General features: G+C 46.3%; 1 protein-coding gene and 1 long non-coding RNA gene across 11 annotated transcripts in view; one reads left to right on the top strand and one right to left on the bottom strand.

Moving 5' to 3' along the window:
• Positions 1-20,914, top strand: part of LOC128887660 (ryanodine receptor) — a 42,162-nt gene extending 21,248 nt beyond the window's left edge. For 2 of the 10 annotated variants that reach the window (XM_054143792.1, XM_054143793.1), the window contains 42 exons: positions 31-239; positions 506-605; positions 2,317-2,515; positions 2,933-3,306; positions 3,405-3,636; positions 3,715-3,735; positions 3,950-4,094; positions 4,203-4,498; positions 4,704-5,237; positions 5,330-5,562; positions 5,647-5,749; positions 5,823-5,978; positions 6,155-6,270; positions 6,351-6,896; positions 6,981-7,799; positions 7,890-8,044; positions 8,127-8,295; positions 8,631-8,908; positions 8,974-9,194; positions 9,452-9,542; positions 9,660-9,976; positions 10,053-10,356; positions 10,430-10,583; positions 10,671-11,462; positions 11,756-12,774; positions 12,853-13,224; positions 13,352-13,464; positions 13,967-14,060; positions 14,142-14,387; positions 14,987-15,398; positions 15,479-15,883; positions 15,964-16,180; positions 16,251-17,109; positions 17,470-17,672; positions 17,743-17,986; positions 18,070-18,360; positions 18,516-18,802; positions 18,872-18,932; positions 19,011-19,289; positions 19,367-19,523; positions 19,618-19,783; positions 19,939-20,914. In XM_054143792.1, the coding sequence (XP_053999767.1) occupies positions 31-239; positions 506-605; positions 2,317-2,515; positions 2,933-3,306; positions 3,405-3,636; positions 3,715-3,735; positions 3,950-4,094; positions 4,203-4,498; positions 4,704-5,237; positions 5,330-5,562; positions 5,647-5,749; positions 5,823-5,978; positions 6,155-6,270; positions 6,351-6,896; positions 6,981-7,799; positions 7,890-8,044; positions 8,127-8,295; positions 8,631-8,908; positions 8,974-9,194; positions 9,452-9,542; positions 9,660-9,976; positions 10,053-10,356; positions 10,430-10,583; positions 10,671-11,462; positions 11,756-12,774; positions 12,853-13,224; positions 13,352-13,464; positions 13,967-14,060; positions 14,142-14,387; positions 14,987-15,398; positions 15,479-15,883; positions 15,964-16,180; positions 16,251-17,109; positions 17,470-17,672; positions 17,743-17,986; positions 18,070-18,360; positions 18,516-18,802; positions 18,872-18,932; positions 19,011-19,289; positions 19,367-19,523; positions 19,618-19,783; positions 19,939-20,101 (12,152 nt within the window). In that variant the 3' untranslated portion in view covers positions 20,102-20,914. Of the gene's footprint in view, positions 1-30; positions 240-505; positions 606-1,022; positions 1,123-2,316; positions 2,516-2,932; positions 3,307-3,404; positions 3,637-3,714; positions 3,736-3,949; positions 4,095-4,202; positions 4,499-4,703; positions 5,238-5,329; positions 5,563-5,646; positions 5,750-5,807; positions 5,979-6,154; positions 6,271-6,350; positions 6,897-6,980; positions 7,800-7,889; positions 8,045-8,126; positions 8,296-8,525; positions 8,547-8,630; positions 8,909-8,973; positions 9,195-9,259; positions 9,284-9,451; positions 9,543-9,659; positions 9,977-10,052; positions 10,357-10,429; positions 10,584-10,670; positions 11,463-11,755; positions 12,775-12,852; positions 13,225-13,351; positions 13,465-13,787; positions 13,898-13,966; positions 14,061-14,141; positions 14,388-14,557; positions 14,582-14,888; positions 14,910-14,986; positions 15,399-15,478; positions 15,884-15,963; positions 16,181-16,250; positions 17,110-17,469; positions 17,673-17,742; positions 17,987-18,069; positions 18,361-18,515; positions 18,803-18,871; positions 18,933-19,010; positions 19,290-19,366; positions 19,524-19,617; positions 19,784-19,938 lie in introns of all 10 variants that reach the window. The other 8 variants (XM_054143784.1, XM_054143789.1, XM_054143785.1 and 5 more) reach the window with 8 other exon arrangements.
• Positions 1-21,026, bottom strand: part of LOC128887671 (uncharacterized) — a 71,359-nt gene that overhangs the window by 38,214 nt on the left and 12,119 nt on the right. The window contains exon 2 of the long non-coding RNA XR_008460084.1: positions 1,749-1,834. This is a non-coding gene — a long non-coding RNA (uncharacterized LOC128887671). The remainder of the gene's footprint in view (positions 1-1,748; positions 1,835-21,026) is intronic.

Here is a 21,026-nt window from a genome sequence, read left to right as displayed (position 1 = left end):
TGTATATAAAATAAATGAACGTTTCCACAGCACTACTTTTGGAAGCCAGCAGACTACGGCAATCATCCTTCAGGACTTATAGAGTCGAGAAACACTACGCAGTGAGCAGCGGGAAGTGGTACTTCGAGTTCGAGGTTCTAACCGCTGGACCAATGCGCGTCGGTTGGGCAAAAGCTGATTGCATGCCTGGAAGCATGCTGGGAAGCGACGAAAACACCTGGGCCTTCGACGGTTACAACGTAAGTCCTCCATACCATTTTTCCAACTGTGATCGAATCAATGTTAAACGTTAAATTTACCACAATTCGCAAATAATCGAACGAACAGTTTGCAAAGTCAGTCTCGCAACAGCGAATTGTCTAACCGCGGATAGAATTAATCGAATACATTTACGATCAACAGCGTCTCACGGTAAGATAAGAATTTTATCAGTGAAGTTAATTGTTAAGCGACGGTTGCGTGAAAAAAGTGATGAATAATCGATTATCCATCGTGAACTGATCAGGTGACTAAAGTACACGCTGGTAGCCACGAGTCGTTTGGTCACAAATATCAAGTGGGCGACATAGTTGGATGTTTCATTGACGTCGTGGACAGAACGATCAGTAAGAGTCCAATTTTTTTAACCGATCTAGAAAGGTCCACCATTTTTTGAGTTTTTTCACGTCTACTACTATTGTCTTTGTCTCTATATGTTTATTTCATGTTGACTTGGTTGTTCTTTTTTTCTGCATCCTTGTCCCCGAGGTGAATGAAATCGATGGGAAATTTCATTCGTACGTGTGGTTTGATCTCGAACGTTGTCGACGATATCCGCGGAGGGATTCGTTTCTCGAAGCTACTTGTACAGTGTACCGATTAAGTGTGTTGTATGTTTCTTCCCTCTTCGAATCGGGATTTCGCGCGCACACGATACCAACGTATGGAGTAGTTTATTTAGTTAACGTTAAGTCAACTTCGTCCACGGTTCATGTTGCGTCACGAATGGTGAAGTGTTGAATTGGTGAAATTTTATTTTAAAGGAGGAAAAAGTATACTCGGGCACAGCCGAAACATTTGGCAAACAATGGCAGATTGGAGACGTTGTCGGGGTATTCCTGGATCTAATTGACCGAACGATTAGTAAGACGGAATCTTTAAGCGAACGCTTCAGCTGCCATTTCAAGCTATATATACACGTATAATTTGAGTAAAAGAGATAGACTACTGGATACAGACATTCTAAACATGGCGCCAACATTATTTCGATCGAAAACGGATACCCAAAAGTCAGACAAATCCATGATCAACACGATATTTGGAGACCCAAAAATTAACCGATTACCTTCGACGAAATCTCCTTCGGTTGCTATCAGAAAACAATTCACATTCGGGTATTGATTCGTTCGTCGTGTTTTGTACAGTCGACGCGAGTGTTGTACGCTTTATCATCCAAAACTTAGCAGCAAAACCACAAGGAACGAAAATATAGTCTCTGTGAATTGCTTGTCGCAGAAAGAGCAAGTACTCGTCGTTATCAATTTTTTCTTTCACCCACTCACGTCACCGCCAGCAGCGCTTTCGTTCAAGTCTCATAGCACAATAAACCTCTTACCCCTGATGTTTTCATTGTTAATCAAAATCACATCCTATTCGATGTAGCTTTATGTCAGCTCTTGTCTTTTTTTGGTATCCAGTATTCTACTCATTGTCAGTGTTGTACAGTCAGCGACAATAGCGCTTTCGTAATTCATATTATTCATACTTACTAATTACATACAATGGTGACCCCAACTTTCTGTAAAATTGCCATGCGCTCATTTACTGCTTGCTTGCCGCAGAACGACGTTAAAATCTGAAACAAAAATAAAAGCAACAGTGAGTAATATTCAAGAACGGATTTAATTTACGAAACGATTTAAAATAGTCCCACTCTGAATCGACATTGACTACCCTATATCCCTCCCTTCAAATCTACGAATTTTATTCTTTTTCTTTTCAACACATCTCGATGACAGAATCACCCAACTTTTATATTTTCTATTATTTCAAACCACTACAGTCTGCATGCGTAACATTCTACTCGACTAATTATCGCACTTGCTTTGCATAGTTCTGTGTAGTTGTTTTCTATTTGTGTCTTAAGAATCGTTGCTCGATACTAATCGCTATTAATCGGATACGTGATGCATCAGTGCCATTGAGTGCCATTCCTAATTAAAATTAGTTTTCGCAGTATTGAAATTACCTTTCTTAATTAGAACAGTCTTTCGCTAGTGGTAATTATTTCTACAAGTTTCACCAGCAATGCCATCAATGTAATCTAATGTCATCCAGGCTTTTCTCTGAACGGAGAATTGTTGATGGACGCGCTTGGCGGTGAAACGTCCTTCGCTGACGTGCAGGGAGATTGCTTTGTTCCTGCTTTCACACTGGGAGTTGGCCAGAAGGCGAAATTGACGTTTGGGCAGGATGTAAACACTCTCAAGTTCTTTACAACTTGTGGTTTGCAGGAAGGATACGAGCCATTCTGCGTGTAAGTAATTCGTTGTGTCTAAACAGTCGAGAAAACTTGGATAGAAAACTACATATATTTAAGAGGTAACACCACTCTAGAGGTTGAAATAAAGGCCTAACTTTGATAATTAATTTTGAGAGTGTCGCAAAAGGAATAGGATTTCTTTTTACAGGGTTTATTTAACACACATCGAAGTATAAACAACAATTGTTGTTTTATAATTATAGTACTCTAGAGTGGTGTTACCCCTTAAGTTATACGTCTTTATTTCGACCTAAGAAAGTTGAATAAACTTTCTCTCCGCTTTTTCGAATAGTACGAAAGTTAAACGAGTATCCAGAGTTTTCAAAAAGCCCTTATTAAATCTTTTCAACGAATCCACGTTCCCTTCTATTGTTCTTGGAACCCATTGACAGTCCATCCTCGACCTTTCAGAAACATGAACCGCCCAGTGACGTACTGGTTCACCAAAGATCAACCGATCTTCGAAAACACCGACGACATGGCCGACACGAGGATAGACGTCGCCAGAATACCGGCTGGTTCCGACACTCCACCCTGCTTGAAGATCTCCCACAACACCTTCGAGACCATGGAGAAGGCGAACTGGGAATTCCTCCGATTGTCGTTGCCAGTCATCTGTCAATCCACGTTTATCTCGGAGAGCGAGAAATTGCGAAGATGGCAGGAGATCAAGATGCGCCAAAATAGGCTGTTGTCAGAGCAAGTGGAACAAGCACAACTCGCAGCACCCTCTGCTCAGATGGAGCAAATCATGAAGTCTGGTTTCAGCATGAGCGACATTAAAGGTATAAATAGTCGTCATCCTAGTCATACGATTCCACATTTGTTTAAATTTTCAAGTATCTGCCAAGACTTTAGGATTAATGAAATTTCAACTACTTAGGATTGCAAAGGAACTATTCAGAGGATGCGGCGGAAGCAGACGAAATGATGAAGGAATCGCCGCTTCCTATGCAGAGGAACAAACCAGCCAGGCCTCCTAGGAAAGGTTCTCTGTATGGCTCACGAGTTGGAAATATGGAGAACGCAATCAGCGAGACAGAAATGAACGGCTACGGCGACATGAATGGCGACGTAAAGGACGACAAGAAGAAACGTGGACGTTCGCCGTTCCGGTTAGTATCAGTGATCAATTTTTTATCAACTCTTGAGACGAATTGATTCTGCTATTTGAATCTTCCTAGCGAACTTAGCAAAGAGACGGAGGATGGCTCGTAAGTTTAACTAACAACCCTTCGTAAACTTGCACTTTCTGTCAAAAGATTTGTTCCTCTTTCCTTTTCCTTTACTATAAATCATCTTGTTCTCGAATCTATTCTGCTTAGCGAATAATCGATAATTGATACCCACTGCATTCGATCTTATTCACTTCGATATTACAAGTTTCATCCGTACCATCAAGCGATACTTTACTACAAAATTTTCCAGGTTCTTCTCGCGCAAAGCGAAGTCTCCGGACGCGAAAGCAAAAACGCCCGAGCCGCCAGTGCGCTCCGACGTCTCCGACAAGAGCACCAAGACTCTACAGCTGAATAAAGCAAGTAGCCGGATTCCCCAAGTCCGCATATCAAACGTAAAAATATTTATTTTATTTATTTTCTCCATCTGGATCCGACTAACCTGTTCCTTAAAGTCGATACTCCTTCCAGCGTGCAAACTAAGTAGTCTAATTTCGTTGTAGACGGATTTGAAGGTGATACCACCGCAGATCCCAGAGCGCAACGCGCCGAAAGCGATGTCTGTTCTAAGTGGATCTGGCGTCGAAGCGATCGGAAACGAGATATACGACGCGGAGTGCCTGAAACTGATGAACGAATACTTCTACGGGGTTCGCATCTTCCCTGGACAGGACCCTACTCACGTTTACGTGGGTTGGGTCACCTCTCAGTATCACCTGCACACCAAGGACTTCAACCTGTCTCGAGTGAGGAAGGGCTCAGTGGTCATCACCGATGACTACGACCGTCCCATAGAACAGTACGTTTCAACCACTTACTTCTGCAATTGCTAGTTGAGGTGCTAGAATGGGTTGAGTCTAACCAAAGAACTCGAGGTACCCGACCAATGTTTTGTAAATACTCTGAGAGCTCCACGGACCTCGAACCCTTTACTTTCTAAAGTTCTGACAAGGTCCTGTACCTTACAAACATTCAATATTACGATTCCCTCACTTTCCTTGTAGAGTGGACAGACAGAGCTGCTACATGGTGAGAGCAGACGAACTCTACAACGAGGTCACGCAGGACGCCTCAGGAAAGGGTGCCTCGCAAGGGATGTTCGTGGGCTGTTTCGTGGACACAGCAACGGGATGGGTGTCCTTCACCTGCGAAGGCAAAGAGACGAGCCACAAGTTCAAGATGGAGCCTGACACGAAACTATTCCCTGCTATCTTCGTGGAGGCCACCAGCAAGGAGATCCTCCAAATCGAACTGGGAAGAACCTCCACGACGCTACCGCTGTCTGCAGCCGTTTTGCAGAACTCTGAGCGACACGTCATTCCTCAATTTCCACCTAGGTTGAAGGTGCAGTGCTTGAAACCTCATCAATGGGCCAGAGTGCCCAATCAGTCGCTCCAGGTGCACGCCCTGAAGCTTTCCGATATTAGAGGTTGGTCCATGCTGTGCGAGGACGCGATATCGATGCTGGCTCTGCACATTCCTGAGGAGGACAGGTGCATCGACATCTTGGAGCTCATCGAGATGGACAAACTGCTCAGGTAAAATTCGAGTCCAGGAATTGAATACTGGGTCTCTGTCAACTCGAATTTGATAACATTTATCGACGTTTCATGGTATTATTTGCTTGCAGTTTCCACGCGCACACCCTGACGTTGTACGCAGCCCTGTGTTATCAGTCGAACTACAGAGCAGCCCACGCCCTATGCCAACACGTCGACCAGAAACAACTGTTGTACGCTATTCGAGCGGAGTACATGTCCGGGCCTCTGCGACAAGGATTCTACGACTTGCTAATCGCCCTGCATCTCGAGTCGCACGCGACGACGATGGAAGTCTGCAAGAACGAGTACATCATTCCTTTAGGTAAGGAATTCCTCTTTCCACCTCGAATTCGAGAAGTTCCATCGTTATAAACATTTATAGGAAGTTAATTCCGTCTGTTTCCAGGCCAAGAATTGAAGGACTTATACGAAAACGAAGAAATGAGGCACAGCCTTAGGTACCTGGAGACCGAGTCCGTTCGTCCTCAGATGAAAATGACGGATATCAGGTAAGTGTATTTAATCCAAAACTAGACGTGAACCCCCTGACTAATAGTCGACATCAAGGGAAATTCCTTCCAGCGACCAAACGATCGAGAACATAAGGAGCCTCTACAGTCCGCACTTTCCCCTGGACGTGGTCAGGGATTACGTGATGCAGGCTTTAAACGAGGCCGTCGAGGTCAATCAAGTCCACAATCGAGACCCGATCGGTGGCAGCAATGAGAATCTTTTCCTGTATGTACGATTGTGAACACGCGCACGCCTGGGCTATGTTCTGCATGATTAAAGTCTCCGTCGACGATAACGCGTCAGGAAGGAAGATGCTTTCAGGATAATTCGCGCTGCTTGCTGCTACAGGCTTCGGATCTGTTCGTATTATTTCCCACTGATTACGTGATTTTGCTTTACAGGCCGCTTTTGAAACTCGTTGACAGACTACTCCTAGTTGGAATGCTTAGGAACGAAGATATCATGAAGCTTCTCATCATGATTCACCCTGAAACCTGGGACCCAACGTTCGACAAAGGTTAGAAGAATATTTCTAGAGTGCTTAGACCATCGATAGTGCGACAGTGTCAGTGACGTAACAATGGGAATAAATTTCAGAGGGAAAGGACGAGCACAAGAAGGGATTGCTCCACATGAAAATGGCGGAGGGAGCGAAGCTGCAGATGTGCTACCTGCTCCACCATCTCAACGACATCCAGCTGCGACATCGCGTCGAGTCCATCATCGCCTTCAGTCACGACTTCGTCGGGGATCTGCAGTCCGACCAGCTTCGTCGTTACATCGACATCAAGCAGTCCGACCTGCCGTCGGCAGTCGCAGCGAAGAAGACCAAGGAGTTTCGGTGTCCGCCTCGCGAGCAGATGAACTCGATTTTAAGTTTCAAGAACATGGACTTCGAGGATGATCCGGACAACATCCCCTGTGGGGAGGATCTGATAAGCAGAATGAACGAATTCCACACCAATCTGATGTCCTACGTGTCTCTGCACGCTCTTCAAGACGCAGCTGACGCTGCCAACGAACCAGAGGAAGATGTCCAGAAGCCTGGCGCCATGAAGAGACTGTTCAACTTCATAAACGCTGTGAAAGAACTAGAGGAGGAACCCAAACCGGAACCTGAGCCAGAAAAGAAGACACCAGAAGGTGAGATCTCGAGGCAATAGATCTGGTACTATCCTCTATCGACTGATTCTCGATCGCTAAAGCAATGTTTGCAATATTTTACAGAGGTGTTCCGCAAAGTCCTGATATCGACCATCGTCAGCTGGGCCGAGGAATCCCAAATCGAGACTCCAAAGTTGGTACGCGAGATGTTCAGCCTCCTAGTGCGTCAGTACGACACAGTGGGCGAGCTGATCCGAGCTCTGGAGAAGACGTACGTGATCAACAGCAAAACGAGGGACGACGCTGCCTTGATGTGGGTGGGTTTGAGCCAGATCCGCGCGTTGCTGCCTGTCCAGATGTCTCAGGAGGAGGAGGAGCTGGTTAGAGAACGACTCTGGAAATTGGTCAACAATCACACGTTCTTCCAACATCCAGATTTGATCAGAGTGTTGAGGATTCACGAGAACGTGATGGCAATCATGATGAACACGCTGGGCAGACGCGCGCAGGCGCAATCTGACGCTCAAACTCAGCCCCAAACCACGGAGGGTGAACCAGCTTCCAAGGAAAAGGACACTTCCCACGAAATGGTGGTGGCCTGCTGCAGATTCCTTTGTTACTTCTGCCGCACTTCCAGGCAGAATCAGAAGGCGATGTTCGATCACTTCGACTTCCTGTTGGAGAACAGCAATATCCTGTTGTCGAGGCCGTCTTTGAGAGGATCGACGCCGTTGGACGTGGCCTACTCTTCCCTCATGGAGAACACGGAGCTTGCGTTGGCTCTCAGGGAGCATTATCTCGAGAAAATCGCCATCTACTTGTCTCGTTGCGGGTTGCAATCGAACTCAGAGCTGGTGGAGAAAGGTTATCCCGATTTGGGATGGGATCCGGTGGAGGGCGAACGATATTTGGACTTTTTGAGGTTCTGCGTTTGGGTTAACGGTGAGATTCGAATTTATTTTCAATTGCGAGTTAAGCGAAACCTCGAAGATCGCTCAAGTTGACGTTTAAATCACTTGATTATCTTTCCAGGTGAAAGCGTCGAGGAAAACGCCAACTTGGTGATACGTTTGCTGATCAGAAGACCAGAATGCTTGGGACCGGCCCTCCGGGGTGAGGGCGAGGGTTTGTTGAGAGCCATCATAGACGCCAACAAGATGTCCGAACGCATTGCTGACCGGCGACAAGTATGTTGCGACGTGTGATTGTTAAGAATCTTTAATACAGATCAAAATTTGAACGTGAACATCCAATCGATCCATGAACCAGGTACACGACGAAGCTGAGGGGACAATAGTGGCCCAATTCGAGCATCCTCTTCCAGAATCGGACGACGACGAGGACTACATAGACACCGGTGCCGCGATCTTGAACTTCTATTGCACCTTGGTAGACCTGTTAGGTCGTTGCGCCCCCGATTCATCCGTCATCGAGCAAGGTAAGTGAGACTGGAGCTACCAAAAATTCGATGCCAACGTCGTAAGTATCATGGCTTAATCGTAGATCTAGCTCTGCAATTTTTCGTAGATTTTCACATCAGTAGACGCGATTATTTTCGTTTTCTAGTGTGACCCAATTTATCAAAAAGCCCTTCATGATTCCACAGAAAGTCGTAACTGGAAAGAATTGTTTATCTAATAAGAGTGTTTATTTTTTACCGAGCAACAGAGGCTTCTACAGAATCCGTCGGTAATATATACGAAATATAAGTTTTTTTCTGTTTTCTTGAGATCGCGTTTCGAGAAAGACACTGAGATCGAGCACACCTTTCAGGGAAGAACGAGTCACTGCGAGCAAGGGCTATCCTACGTTCTCTGGTGCCCCTCGACGATCTACAGGGTGTCCTATCGTTGAGGTTCACTCTACTGAATCCTGCTGCTGGCGAGGAGAAGCCAAAGAGCGACATGCCATCTGGTTTGATCCCAGGGCACAAGCAAAGTGTCGTGCTATTTCTGGAGCGCGTTTACGGCATCGAAACGCAAGAGTTGTTCTTCAAGATACTCGAGGAAGCCTTCCTCCCTGACCTCAGGGCCGCTACAATGCTCGACAGAGTGAGTAGACGCTGCAAGCGATATTTCTTTTCCTTAATGTTCTAAAAGTGCTATTGTTACTTTAGAACGATGGTTACGAGTCCGACATGGCCCTAGCGATGAACCGTTACATCGGAAACAGTATTCTACCCCTGCTGATCAAGCATTCCAAGTTCTACAACGAGGCAGACAACTACGCCAGCTTGCTGGACGCGACGTTACACACTGTCTATCGATTGAGCAAGAACAGGATGCTGACGAAGGGTCAACGCGAAGCCGTGTCGGACTTCCTAGTCGCCCTCACCAGGTAAACACGAGCTTCTTTGAAACACGATTAAAATGATTAACGGAATCGTTTTGTTGCTTAACAAGAGAAGTCCACGAGTTAAATGTCTCGTAAGTTCTACCAATATTATTTTAAACCGCTTATCCCCCCCCCCCCCCCCCCCGTTCTACGATAATCGTCACAGATATAAAACTATGAGAGCGTTCGGCGCTTATAGTATTCGTTATCGTCGTTGCGCGATTGCAATGATCTTCCTCCTAATTTCTCGGTCTTTTTAGTCAAATGCAACCAAGCATGCTGTTGAAGCTACTTCGAAAGTTGACCGTAGACGTGTCCAAGCTGTCGGAGTACACCACCGTTGCTCTGAGGGTGAGCTAGTTACTTTAGAATACTTTAATTATTATTTAACGCGAGGCATCCATTTTAAAAAATATTTATGTCTTCCTGTTAACTTTAAGCAAACTAAATTTATATTTTCTATAACAGTTGCTGACCCTGCACTACGATCGTTGCGCGAAATACTACGGATCAACGGGTGGTCAGGGCGCGTACGGTGCCTCGAGCGACGAAGAGAAACGTTTGACCATGGTCCTCTTCAGCAACATATTCGACTCACTGTCCAAGATGGACTACGATCCAGAATTATTTGGAAAGGCTTTGCCCTGTCTCACGGCCATTGGCTGCGCCTTGCCGCCTGACTACTCCCTGTCTAAGAACTATGACGACGAGTGGTATGGGAGCAAATCAGCGTCCACGCAGTCGCCCGATGGGCCCTACAATCCACAGCCAATCAACACGTCTAGGTATTACACCACTTTTTCTAAACTTGCGTAGAATCTTCTAGTTAGCAATTCATTTATTGTTCTCTATATTCTACAGCGTGGTGCTCAACAATGACCTCAACCAGATTGTACAGAAGTTCTCTGAGCACTATCACGACGCTTGGGCAAGTCGAAAGCTAGAGAACGGTTGGACTTACGGTGAACAGTGGTCGGATGCGAATAAGACGCATCCTAGGTTGAAACCCTACAACATGCTGAACGATTACGAGAGGGAACGTTACAAGGAGCCAGTCAGAGAGAGCTTGAAGGCCCTGTTGGCTATAGGATGGAGCGTCGAACACGCAGAGGTGGACGTACCTTCGACCAATCGCAGTTCCATGAGGAGATCATCAAAAAGTCAAGTAAGTCGTTCGTTCAAGAACATCCAACTCGATAAATTGACACCTTCGTCACGCTGTCTTAATATCATTTCAGGGTGACTCGGCAAATCCGTTTAATTACAATCCTCACCCAGTCGACATGACAAACTTGACCCTCAGCAGAGAGATGCAGAACATGGCTGAACGTCTCGCAGACAACGCACACGACATCTGGGCCAAGAAGAAGAAAGAGGAACTCATCACTTGCGGTTCGTGTCGACGGAAAATTCAAAAGGATTGTTCTCTTCAAGATTAGAGAAGATAGTTTCGTTAACAAAGCGCATTTCCTTTCGTAGGAGGTGGCATTCACCCCCAATTGGTACCCTACGACCTCCTCACCGACAAAGAGAAACGCAAGGACCGCGAACGATCCCAGGAATTCCTCAAATACTTGCAGTATCAAGGATACAAGCTCCACAAACCCAATCGAGGTGGAGAGTCCGAGGTCGCCACTGCCGGAGCCTCAGTGGAGCTACGATTCGCTTATTCGTTGCTGGAGAAGCTGATAGCTTACTTGGACAAGGCTACTATTAACATGAAGCTGCTGAAACCGTCCGATACGTTCAGTCGACGCAACAGCTTCAAGACGTCCACGAGGGACATCAAATTCTTCAGCAAAGTTGTTTTGCCATTGATGGAAAAATATTTCAGCACGCACAGGAATTACTTTATCGCCGTGGCCACAGCCACCAACAACGTCGGGGCCGCGTCCTTGAAGGAGAAGGAAATGGTAGCAGCTCTCTTTTGCAAATTGGCGAGCTTGTTGCGATCTAGATTAGCTGCATTCGGCCCTGACGTCAGGATCACCGTCCGTTGTCTCCAAGTGCTAGTCAAAGGCATAGACGCGAAGAGCTTGGTGAAAAACTGTCCCGAGTTCATTCGAACGTCCATGTTGACCTTCTTCAACAACACTGCTGACGACCTGGGCCACACGATTCTGAATCTTCAAGAGGGCAAGTACAGCCACCTCAGAGGAACACATTTGAAAACCTCCACGTCCTTGTCGTACGTCAACAGCGTCGTGCTACCTGTGCTCACGGCCATGTTCGATCATCTGGCTGCGTGCGAGTATGGCAGCGACCTGTTGCGTAAGTAGACCATTCGTTTCGGTGGATTCGTGTGTCGTGATCGATTCTACATTCGATTTCTACGTGAGTTATCCAGAAAGTTCGTGCCAATTTTTAAGAAAAATTCAAAGGCACATTTGGATGTTGATACATATTTATTGAATTATATAGGTACCATTTTGTTCCACAATCTTTTCACTTTTTAATGGATGACATGTTACTTGTATTCAACCAATCTTGTACTACCTACCAACAATCGACATGGATTTTCCAGACAACCCAATAATTAATTCGTTTTATTTTTTTGTTCCCAGTGGATGAAATTCAAGTGGCGTCCTACAAAATGCTGGCATCCCTGTACACCCTCGGCGTAGACTCCTCGTTGACGCACGATAGGAAGTACTTGAAGACGGAGATCGAGCGTCACAAGCCTAATTTGGGTTCCTGTCTCGGCGCGTTTTCGAGTTGCTTCCCGGTAGCCTTCCTAGAGCCGCATCTGAACAAGCACAATCAGTTCTCCCTTCTGAATCGTATCGCCGATCATTCCTTAGAGGCGCAGGATATAATGACGAAGATGGAGTCGAGCATGCCGACACTGGAGACCATTCTGGGAGAAGTGGATCAGTTCGTCGAATCGGATAAGACCTACAACGATCTTCCTCACGTGGTTGATGTCATTTTACCTCTGCTGTGCTCCTACCTGCCCTTCTGGTGGGCGCAGGGTCCGGATAACGTGAACCCAACGGAGGGAACGTACGTTAGCATGGTCACCAGCGATCACATGAACCAGCTTCTGAAAAATGTCCTCAAGTTGACCAAGAAGAACATTGGCAACGAGAATGCCCCATGGATGACTCGTATCGCCGCTTACACTCAGCAAATCATCATCAATTCGTCGGAGGAGCTGCTGAAGGATCCGTTCTTGCCACTCGCTGAACGTGTCAGGAAGCGCACCGATAACATGTTCCACAAAGAAGAATCACTTCGAGGTTTCATTAAATCGTCCACCGATGACACGTCGCAGGTCGAAGCTCAAATTCAAGAGGACTGGCAACTCCTGGTTCGAGATATCTACTCGTTCTACCCTCTTCTGATCAAGTACGTTGATCTACAAAGGAACCACTGGCTGAGGAACAACATCTCCGAGGCTGAGGACCTCTACAATCACGTGGCAGCGATATTCAACATATGGTCCAAGTCGCAGTACTTCTTGCGCGAGGAACAGAACTTCATATCCGCAAACGAGATCGACAACATGGTGCTCATAATGCCAACAGCGACCAGGAGACCCGCTGCTATTTCGGATGGAACTGCACCTTCTGGTGGAGGCAAGGTTGGTAACATAATGGTGCCTTAGGAAGGTTCTTCGCAGGAAGAAGATACGTATTAATTCGTGAGATTTGTTCCACAGAAAAAGAAGAAACATCGCGACAAGAAGAGAGACAAGGACAAGGAGGTGCAAGCCTCGTTAATGGTTGCCTGCTTGAAGAGACTGTTGCCGGTCGGCTTGAACTTGTTCGCTGGTCGCGAGCAGGAACTGGTGCAGCACTGCAAGGACAGGTTCCTGAAAAAGATGCCGGAATACGATATCGCCGAGTTCGCCAAAACGCAGCTGACTCTGCCGGACAAAATCGACCCAGCCGACGAAATGTCCTGGCAGCATTATTTGTACTCCAAGTTGGGCCAAAAGAAAGACGCCATGGAACCAGTGAAAGCGCAGCAATTGGAAGACGTCGTCGCGAGAATCACCGATATGGCCAAAGTTCTCTACGGTCTACACATGGTAAGTGGAAACTATCGTCTCCTTACACTGAACTTTACGTATCCACGATCACTGTTTCTCGGATAGCTAAAGCTGCTTCGTCGGATAATTCGATCGATTCATTTAGTAATTTTGTGTTCTCGAGTAGATAGATCATCCGCAACAGCAGAGCAAGGGTCAATATCGATCCGTGGTGTCGATACAACGTAAACGAGCAGTGATCGCTTGTTTCCGTCAAACTTCCCTACATTCCTTGCCCAGGTATCCTCTTTTGGTTTGATCGCGTTACTGGTGTTCCGCAAGACTTGCGTTTGCTTCGGGCGTGATCGACGAGAAATCGATTTCACCGTCTGCTCCTTAAGCTTTTGTTGCATAGAATCAAAAGTTAAGTTTGTTTTCTTTTATTTTACTTATCAATTTACGTTATCCTTACGTAAACCGGTAACCAGTACATCGGTTGGTTTGACTCCGTGAGAGCTTGTGTAAAAGAGTAGCGATGATTGACGTCGATTATGGACGACGTTTCCTTCGTTTCTTTCGTCAGTTATCTAACAAGTATAGTTGTGTGTGCATGCTGCTAAAAGGCAACGAAACCTCCACCATCTCGAGATGGATGGAAGCGTGTGTTGTGCGCGGCCAGAAAGAGGGCAGCAATTGCATGTCTGCGTAGCGAGCCGCTTTACAAGTTACGAAGGTAAAGTAACAGTTTCATCGCACTGGCACGCCATACAGGAAACCGTAATTGCTTTGTTTGTTATTGCAGGCATCGGGCTATCAATATTTTTGCGAGAACGTACTACGAGCTCTGGTTACAGGACGAGAACGTCGGTCAAGAAGTGATGATTGAAGACCTTACGGTGAGACATTGATTCTACCAAAATGGCTTGGTTGGTGTCGATATTGTAATTATCACTGGATGTGTCTTCGTTACCCCGTAGCAATCTTTCGAGGACGCTGAACTGAAGAAGATGGACAAAGCCGAGGACGAGGGAAAGCCAGATCCACTCACGCAACTGGTAACAACGTTCTGTCGCGGCGCCATGACAGAACGGTCCGGTGCCCTCCAAGAGGATCTCTTGTACATGAGTTACGCGCAGATCATATCGAAGTCTTGCGGCGAGGAGGAGGAGGAAGGCGAGGACGAAGGTGGAGGAGGCGAAGAGGAAGGGGCTGCCTCCATCCACGTAAGTATTCGAAAAACGATCTCCGAGGCAACTTAAAACTCTCTTACTAAACAATTTAATACGTAGACCTACTTACATGATGCTTAAAAATGAAACTAACGGAAGACTATTCACTGTGTTTCAAACTTATTAACAACTTCCTGTCTTCTTCTCACGTACGAACCCTGTAGAAGCGGGCACATAAGCTACTTATGGTAAGAATAAGTAGTTATCGCGGAAACTCATTCGCATTCATGTGTACGTTCCTCAATTCAGACTTGGAAATGCAATGCTACCTCCATTGTACAGCATAAACGATTACGATTTATTCATGTACCGTCACGCATACCTAACGACATGTAAACATGCTTGCATCGAAGATGAACGAATCCCCGATCAACTTCAAACTCCACTCAATGTCCCCGTTACACTCCTCGTTGTTGACCGTCATTTCACCCAATACTTGATCCTTGATAACGTTGTTAACTAATTCTGTAACGTGTTCTTAACGCTCTCCTAAAGAGGCCCATGTACAAACTCATGGTAAGCCACCCGAAGACACGTTTAGACTTCGAAATCCAAGGACGCGTTTACAAGAGTATTTTTTATTGTTCCTGTAGGAGCAAGAAATGGAGAAACAGAAGCTTCTCTTCCATCAAACGCGTCTGGCGAATCGCGGCGTAGCGGAGATGGTGCTGCTTCACATATCAGCTTGCAAGGGCCTGCCCAGCGAGATGGTCATGAAGACCCTTGAACTAGGAATCTCCATCCTACGAGGCGGTAACATAGAGATCCAGCGAGGAATGCTGAACCACTTGAAGGAGAAGAAAGACGTGGGATTCTTCACCTCCATCGCTGGTCTGATGAACTCGTGCAGTGTCCTGGATCTGGACGCCTTCGAGAGGAACACGAAAGCGGAAGGACTTGGGGTTGGTTCCGAGGGTGCCGCAGGAGAGAAGAACATGCACGACGCAGAGTTCACGTGTGCCCTGTTTCGATTCATCCAGCTCACTTGCGAGGGCCACAATCTGGGTTCGTTGAATTTTATTCCGAGGTTACGTGCCTTCAGGAAAATGTAGGATATGTTGATCGAGAGTGTTTATTGCTCATAGACTGGCAGAATTATTTGAGGACGCAAGCTGGCAACACGACGACGGTGAACGTGGTCATCTGCACCGTCGATTACCTTCTGCGACTGCAAGAGTCCATCATGGACTTCTACTGGCATTATTCCAGCAAGGAGCTCATCGACCCCGCAGGCAAGGCTAACTTCTTCAAAGCCATAGGCGTCGCTAGCCAAGTCTTCAACACCCTCACCGAGGTGATCCAAGGACCTTGCGCGCAGAATCAACAGGCACTGGCTCACTCTCGATTGTGGGACGCCGTTGGTGGATTCCTCTTCTTGTTCTCCCACATGCAGGACAAGTTGTCGAAGCACTCGAGTCAAGTGGACCTTTTGAAAGAGTTGCTGAACTTGCAGAAGGACATGATCACCATGATGCTGTCTATGCTGGAAGGTATAGTTTCTCGAATCGAAATCGTACTTCGCATATTTCAAGCTACATTTATTGCCACTTTGTAACAAATCTCGTCGCAGGTAACGTTGTGAACGGAACGATCGGAAAGCAGATGGTGGACACGCTGGTGGAGTCGGCGGGCAACGTCGAGCTAATCCTCAAGTACTTCGACATGTTCCTGAAGCTGAAAGACCTAGTTTCATCGCCCAGCTTCCTGGAGGTGGATCTCAATAGCGACGGATGGGTTTACCCCAAGGATTTCAAGGAGAAGATGGAGCAACAGAAGAGCTATACCGAGTAAGTCGATCAAACTGTTCATTGTTAATGATTAGATAGATCAGGGACTACAAAAAGAAATATTTCTCAGCGAGGAGATCGAGTTTCTCCTAGCCTGTTGCGAGACAAACCACGACGGCAAGATCGACTACGTCGCCTTCATGGATCGTTTCCACGAGCCAGCGAAGGAGATCGGCTTCAATCTCGCTGTTCTGCTGACCAACTTGTCCGAGCACATGCCGAACGAGCCCAGACTGGCCAGATTCCTCGAGACAGCTGGCTCGGTATTGAACTACTTCGAGCCATTCCTGGGCAGGATCGAGATCCTGGGTGGCAACAAAAAGATCGAGAGAGTGTACTTCGAGATTAAAGAGTCCAACATCGAGCAATGGGAGAAGCCACAGATCAAGGAGTCGAAGAGAACGTACTTCTATAACACCGTGGTGGAGGCTGGCGAGAAGGAGAAGCTGGAGACCTTCATCAACTTCTGCGAGGACGCTATCTTTGAAATGCAACACGCGAGCGCCCTGATGGCCGTGGAGGAGAGCGGAGGAATTGGAAAAGCGAGGGAGTCCTCTTACACCTACATGACGGACGACGACGAAGAAAGGAACAAGGATCCCATCAGGAGGGGCATCCAAACCTTCAAGGACAGCATCTACTTCTTCTTCTCCATATTCTCGCCCAGCAACATCAAAAACAAGATCGCCGAGATGCAACAAATGACGATACTGGAACTCTTCGTTGGCTTTTTCAAAATGATATTCTACGCGTTCTACTACTCGGGATTCGGGGTTGGCTGTATACTTGGCTACTTCATGAGGCTACTCTTGGCACTGATGAAAGGACCGCACGTGGAGGAACCTGTCGTCGAGGTGAAGGAGGAGGAAGAGAAACCCTCGAGACATCTACCCGCCTTGCCACCTACACCGGATGAATCCAATCTACAGGTTTAACTATCTATCTCGACAAGTGTTAACCCTTCTCTCCTACTGCGTTTGGATCGGATCCGACCTTGCCATATTTTTGGGTCATTTTTCACCTAAAAACGCATTTATCACGTACAAACAGGAGTATTACTCAATAAAAAAGAAACATTTTTTTTTTAAACCAAATGAATGTTTATTTATAACCGCTGGGTGGTTTCACTCTCACTGAATTTAGTCTTTACGGTTGTGTAAACGATACAAAAACCTAATGATGGAACTAATATATCGGTCGCTATTGACCCGAATGTAGGAGAGGAGGGTTAATGAGAACTCTATGGTGAATGAATTCTAATCCCAATGAGATCCCTAATCCTTGTACAGGTGCAAGCCTTTGGAATGGACATAACGAAAGAGGAAGGTGGACAGATAAAGATCGCGCCTCACGAATCAGCAGCTTCGACTCCGCAATCGAGCATAGAGGAAACTGGGGAAAGCACACCGGAAGAGGCGGGTGGCGAAGAGGGCGCTAGGGCTGAAGCTGGAACTGGAGAATCGGAGCCGGTTTCCTTAGCCGACTTGCTGGGGTATGATAGAATATTTTGCAATGTTCTTGTCATCAGGAACGTAAATTAAAATATCTTTGCTCGCGAACAGTGGCGAACAGGCCAGAGCCCAGGCCGCAGCCGCAGCCGAAGCAGCAGCCGCGCAACAGGCGGCCATGGCTGCGGTGGAAGCTGAGGCGAAACAGGAAACGACCACGGAAACCTCGTCGTCCAGCATAGACTTCTCCGAGTACACTCATCGCATTGTATCCTTCTTGGCCAGGAACTTCTACAACCTAAAATACGTCGCTTTGGTTCTCGCTTTCTGCATCAACTTCATGCTACTGTTCTACAAGGCAAGAACGATTCTATGCGCGGAACCTTGGACCCGGCGATGGTGAAACTTTCGTTTCGTGTTACGCTATAAATTGTTCCGCAGGTGTCGTCTTTGGCTGGCGAGTCGGACGAGGAAGGCAGCGGTCAAGTAATGGCGGACATATTGGCAGACATGTCTGGCGAGGGGCCATCTGGTTCCGGAAGTGGCAGCGGGGTGGAAATTGGCAGCGGGAGTGGGGAGAACGAGTCGGAAGAAGAAGAGGAGGACGCATACGCGCTGGAATACGTGGAAGTGTCTGAAGATTTCTATTACATGGCTCATGTTATGAGGCTGATGGCCTGTCTTCACTCGATCGTCTCGCTTGCCATGCTGGTAGCTTACTATCATCTGAAGGTAGGGATACTCTTTCATACTTGCACGAGTGTTTTATGTATCTCGAAGTTGTGCGTCGGAGTCTCAACAGTATGGAGAGACCCTGACGAGTTCCATATTGTTCAATTCACGTTCAGAGTTTCGTCTTCATGGAATCGTGTACGTTATCACTTCAGGTCCCACTGGCTATCTTTAAACGAGAGAAGGAAATCGCTCGACGTGTGGAATTCGATGGTCTGTACATCGCAGAAACGCCAGAAGAGGACGACATCAAGGCACACTGGGACAAGATGGTGATATCGGCGAAAACGTTCCCTGTAAACTACTGGGATAAGTTCGTAAAGAAGAAGGTTCGACAGAAGTACAGCGAGACCTACGACTTCGACTACATCAGCAATCTGCTCGGTATGGAGAAGACCTCGTTCAGCCAACAGGAAGAAGAGGGTTCTGGTTTGATACACTTGTAAGTGGAATTAGAATCGCAAGCTATACCCATCGGGTTCTGTTTCAACACAGTGTTCGTTGCTTTCAGCATTGTAAATATCGACTGGAGGTATCAGGTTTGGAAGGCCGGAGTCACCATCACGGACAACGTGAGTAACGTTCGATCAAGATTGTAAACGGCCCTACACCGAGCCCTCTTCGTTACATTACGTGTTGGTTTTCCTCAGGCATTTCTGTACAGTTTGTGGTACTTCATATTCTCGATCCTCGGGAACTACAACAACTTCTTCTTCGCTGCACATTTGCTGGACGTGGCGGTTGGATTCAAGACGCTACGAACGATCTTGCAATCCGTAACGCACAATGGCAAACAACTGGTGTTGACGGTGATGTTGCTGACAATCGTTGTCTACATATACACGGTCATTGCGTTTAACTTCTTTAGGAAATTTTACATTCAAGAGGAAGACGACGAGGTGGACAAGAAATGTCACGACATGTTAACGGTACGAATTAAAAGTCCTTGTATGTGCTTCGCATGTGTTTCCTGAACCTGAGATTCAATTTTGGTTTTTCGTCGCAGTGCTTCGTGTTCCATCTGTACAAAGGCGTCAGGGCTGGCGGTGGTATCGGTGACGAGATCGGCGAACCCGACGGTGACGACTACGAAGTCTATCGTATCATGTTCGACATCACCTTCTTCTTCTTCGTTATCGTCATTCTGCTGGCTATTATTCAGGGTAAGTGGCGACAGGTTTATTAACCGCTGCTGATTCTTCATCTCATATGTACTTATCTATATACCGGAACTCTATTTTATTCGTACCTCGTCAGGTTTGATCATCGACGCGTTCGGTGAGCTTCGAGACCAGCTCGAGAACGTGAAGACGAACATGGAAAGCAACTGCTTCATCTGTGGCTTAGGCAAAGAATACTTTGATACGGTTCCCCATGGATTCGATACGCACGTTCAACAGGAGCATAATCTTGCTAATTATATGTGAGTCATCGATGCCACAATATGATTTACAATTAATCATGATTTACAATCACAACTTGTTTATCCATAACAGCAAACCTATCATTACTTTCCTTGAAATGTATACCACAGTATAGAGTCAATCGGATGGTCGATTCCCTTATCGCTATTTTCAGGTTCTTCCTCATGCACTTAATCAACAAACCAGACACGGAGTACACGGGTCAAGAGACCTACGTGTGGAACATGTATCAGCAAAGGTGTTGGGACTTCTTCCCTGTGGGCGACTGCTTCCGCAAGCAGAACGAAGCGGTAGAGGACGAAGCCAAGAAGAAGTAAAATTCTTAGCGTCACGTGTACGCGCGTCTGGACGACCAATCGATCGTTACTCGACAAGGAGGATATCTTTTCCTGAAACGTCTTCGATAATCGTAGTTTCTAATTTCTACACGCAAAAACGAACGCATTAATAACATTTGACCACCTAAGAACAAACTTTTAGGAAGCTACGTTCTCGCTCGTACGCCGGCGGACAGACTGAGAACGTCGAACGCGCGTCTACCTTCTACATTCGACATTTATCATTACTCCCAACGTCTTTACACCAAGTTCTTCAGCCGCGACCAGAGTGCGTTAATCGTTCGTGAAATCGCGTGTCGACTCGCGTTCACAGTCGAGGAAACCGCGAACGAGCGAACAAGCTGGGAGACTGGTGAAATATTTTTCCAACCTATTTTTCCAACTTTGTAAGGGTGACTGGATCGTATAACCAACAGTTTCCTCCTTAGATAGGTAATTGCAAAATGTTGTTAATCATCGATCACGGGAACCGACTGCACAAATTCTTACATTTTATCATAAACGTTATATGATTGCCTTCTTTTCATACGTCGGGGCGACCACAAACACTTGTGCATAAACGATTTAATTCATTAACGTAATGTTTGAGATATACATACATAAGATAATTACGTAAGTTGAAGGTGTTTAAAGTTTATATAAAATTCCGAAAAGATTCTCGACGAGTTACGTGGGAACCTTTTTGATGATCATTGACGACTGAAATTACGATATAATCAAAGATGTCAATACGTTGTAAATAACGATCTACGACGAGATTACCTGAGAATAAAGAAAGACATACTTCTTTAATCTGCCACAAGATTCAATTAATCATTCGTTACCACCGTACTTTTTATTTCATTTTAAAAGAAGCAGTTTCAGAATACCCTTCTTTTTCTCTTTCGTTTTCCTGATAAATTAA

This window comes from Hylaeus anthracinus, unplaced genomic scaffold, assembly GCF_026225885.1.
Source record: "Hylaeus anthracinus isolate JK02 unplaced genomic scaffold, UHH_iyHylAnth1.0_haploid 11989, whole genome shotgun sequence".
NCBI lineage: Eukaryota > Metazoa > Arthropoda > Insecta > Hymenoptera > Colletidae > Hylaeus > Hylaeus anthracinus.
This window is presented reverse-complemented; position numbering and strand designations above follow the sequence as displayed.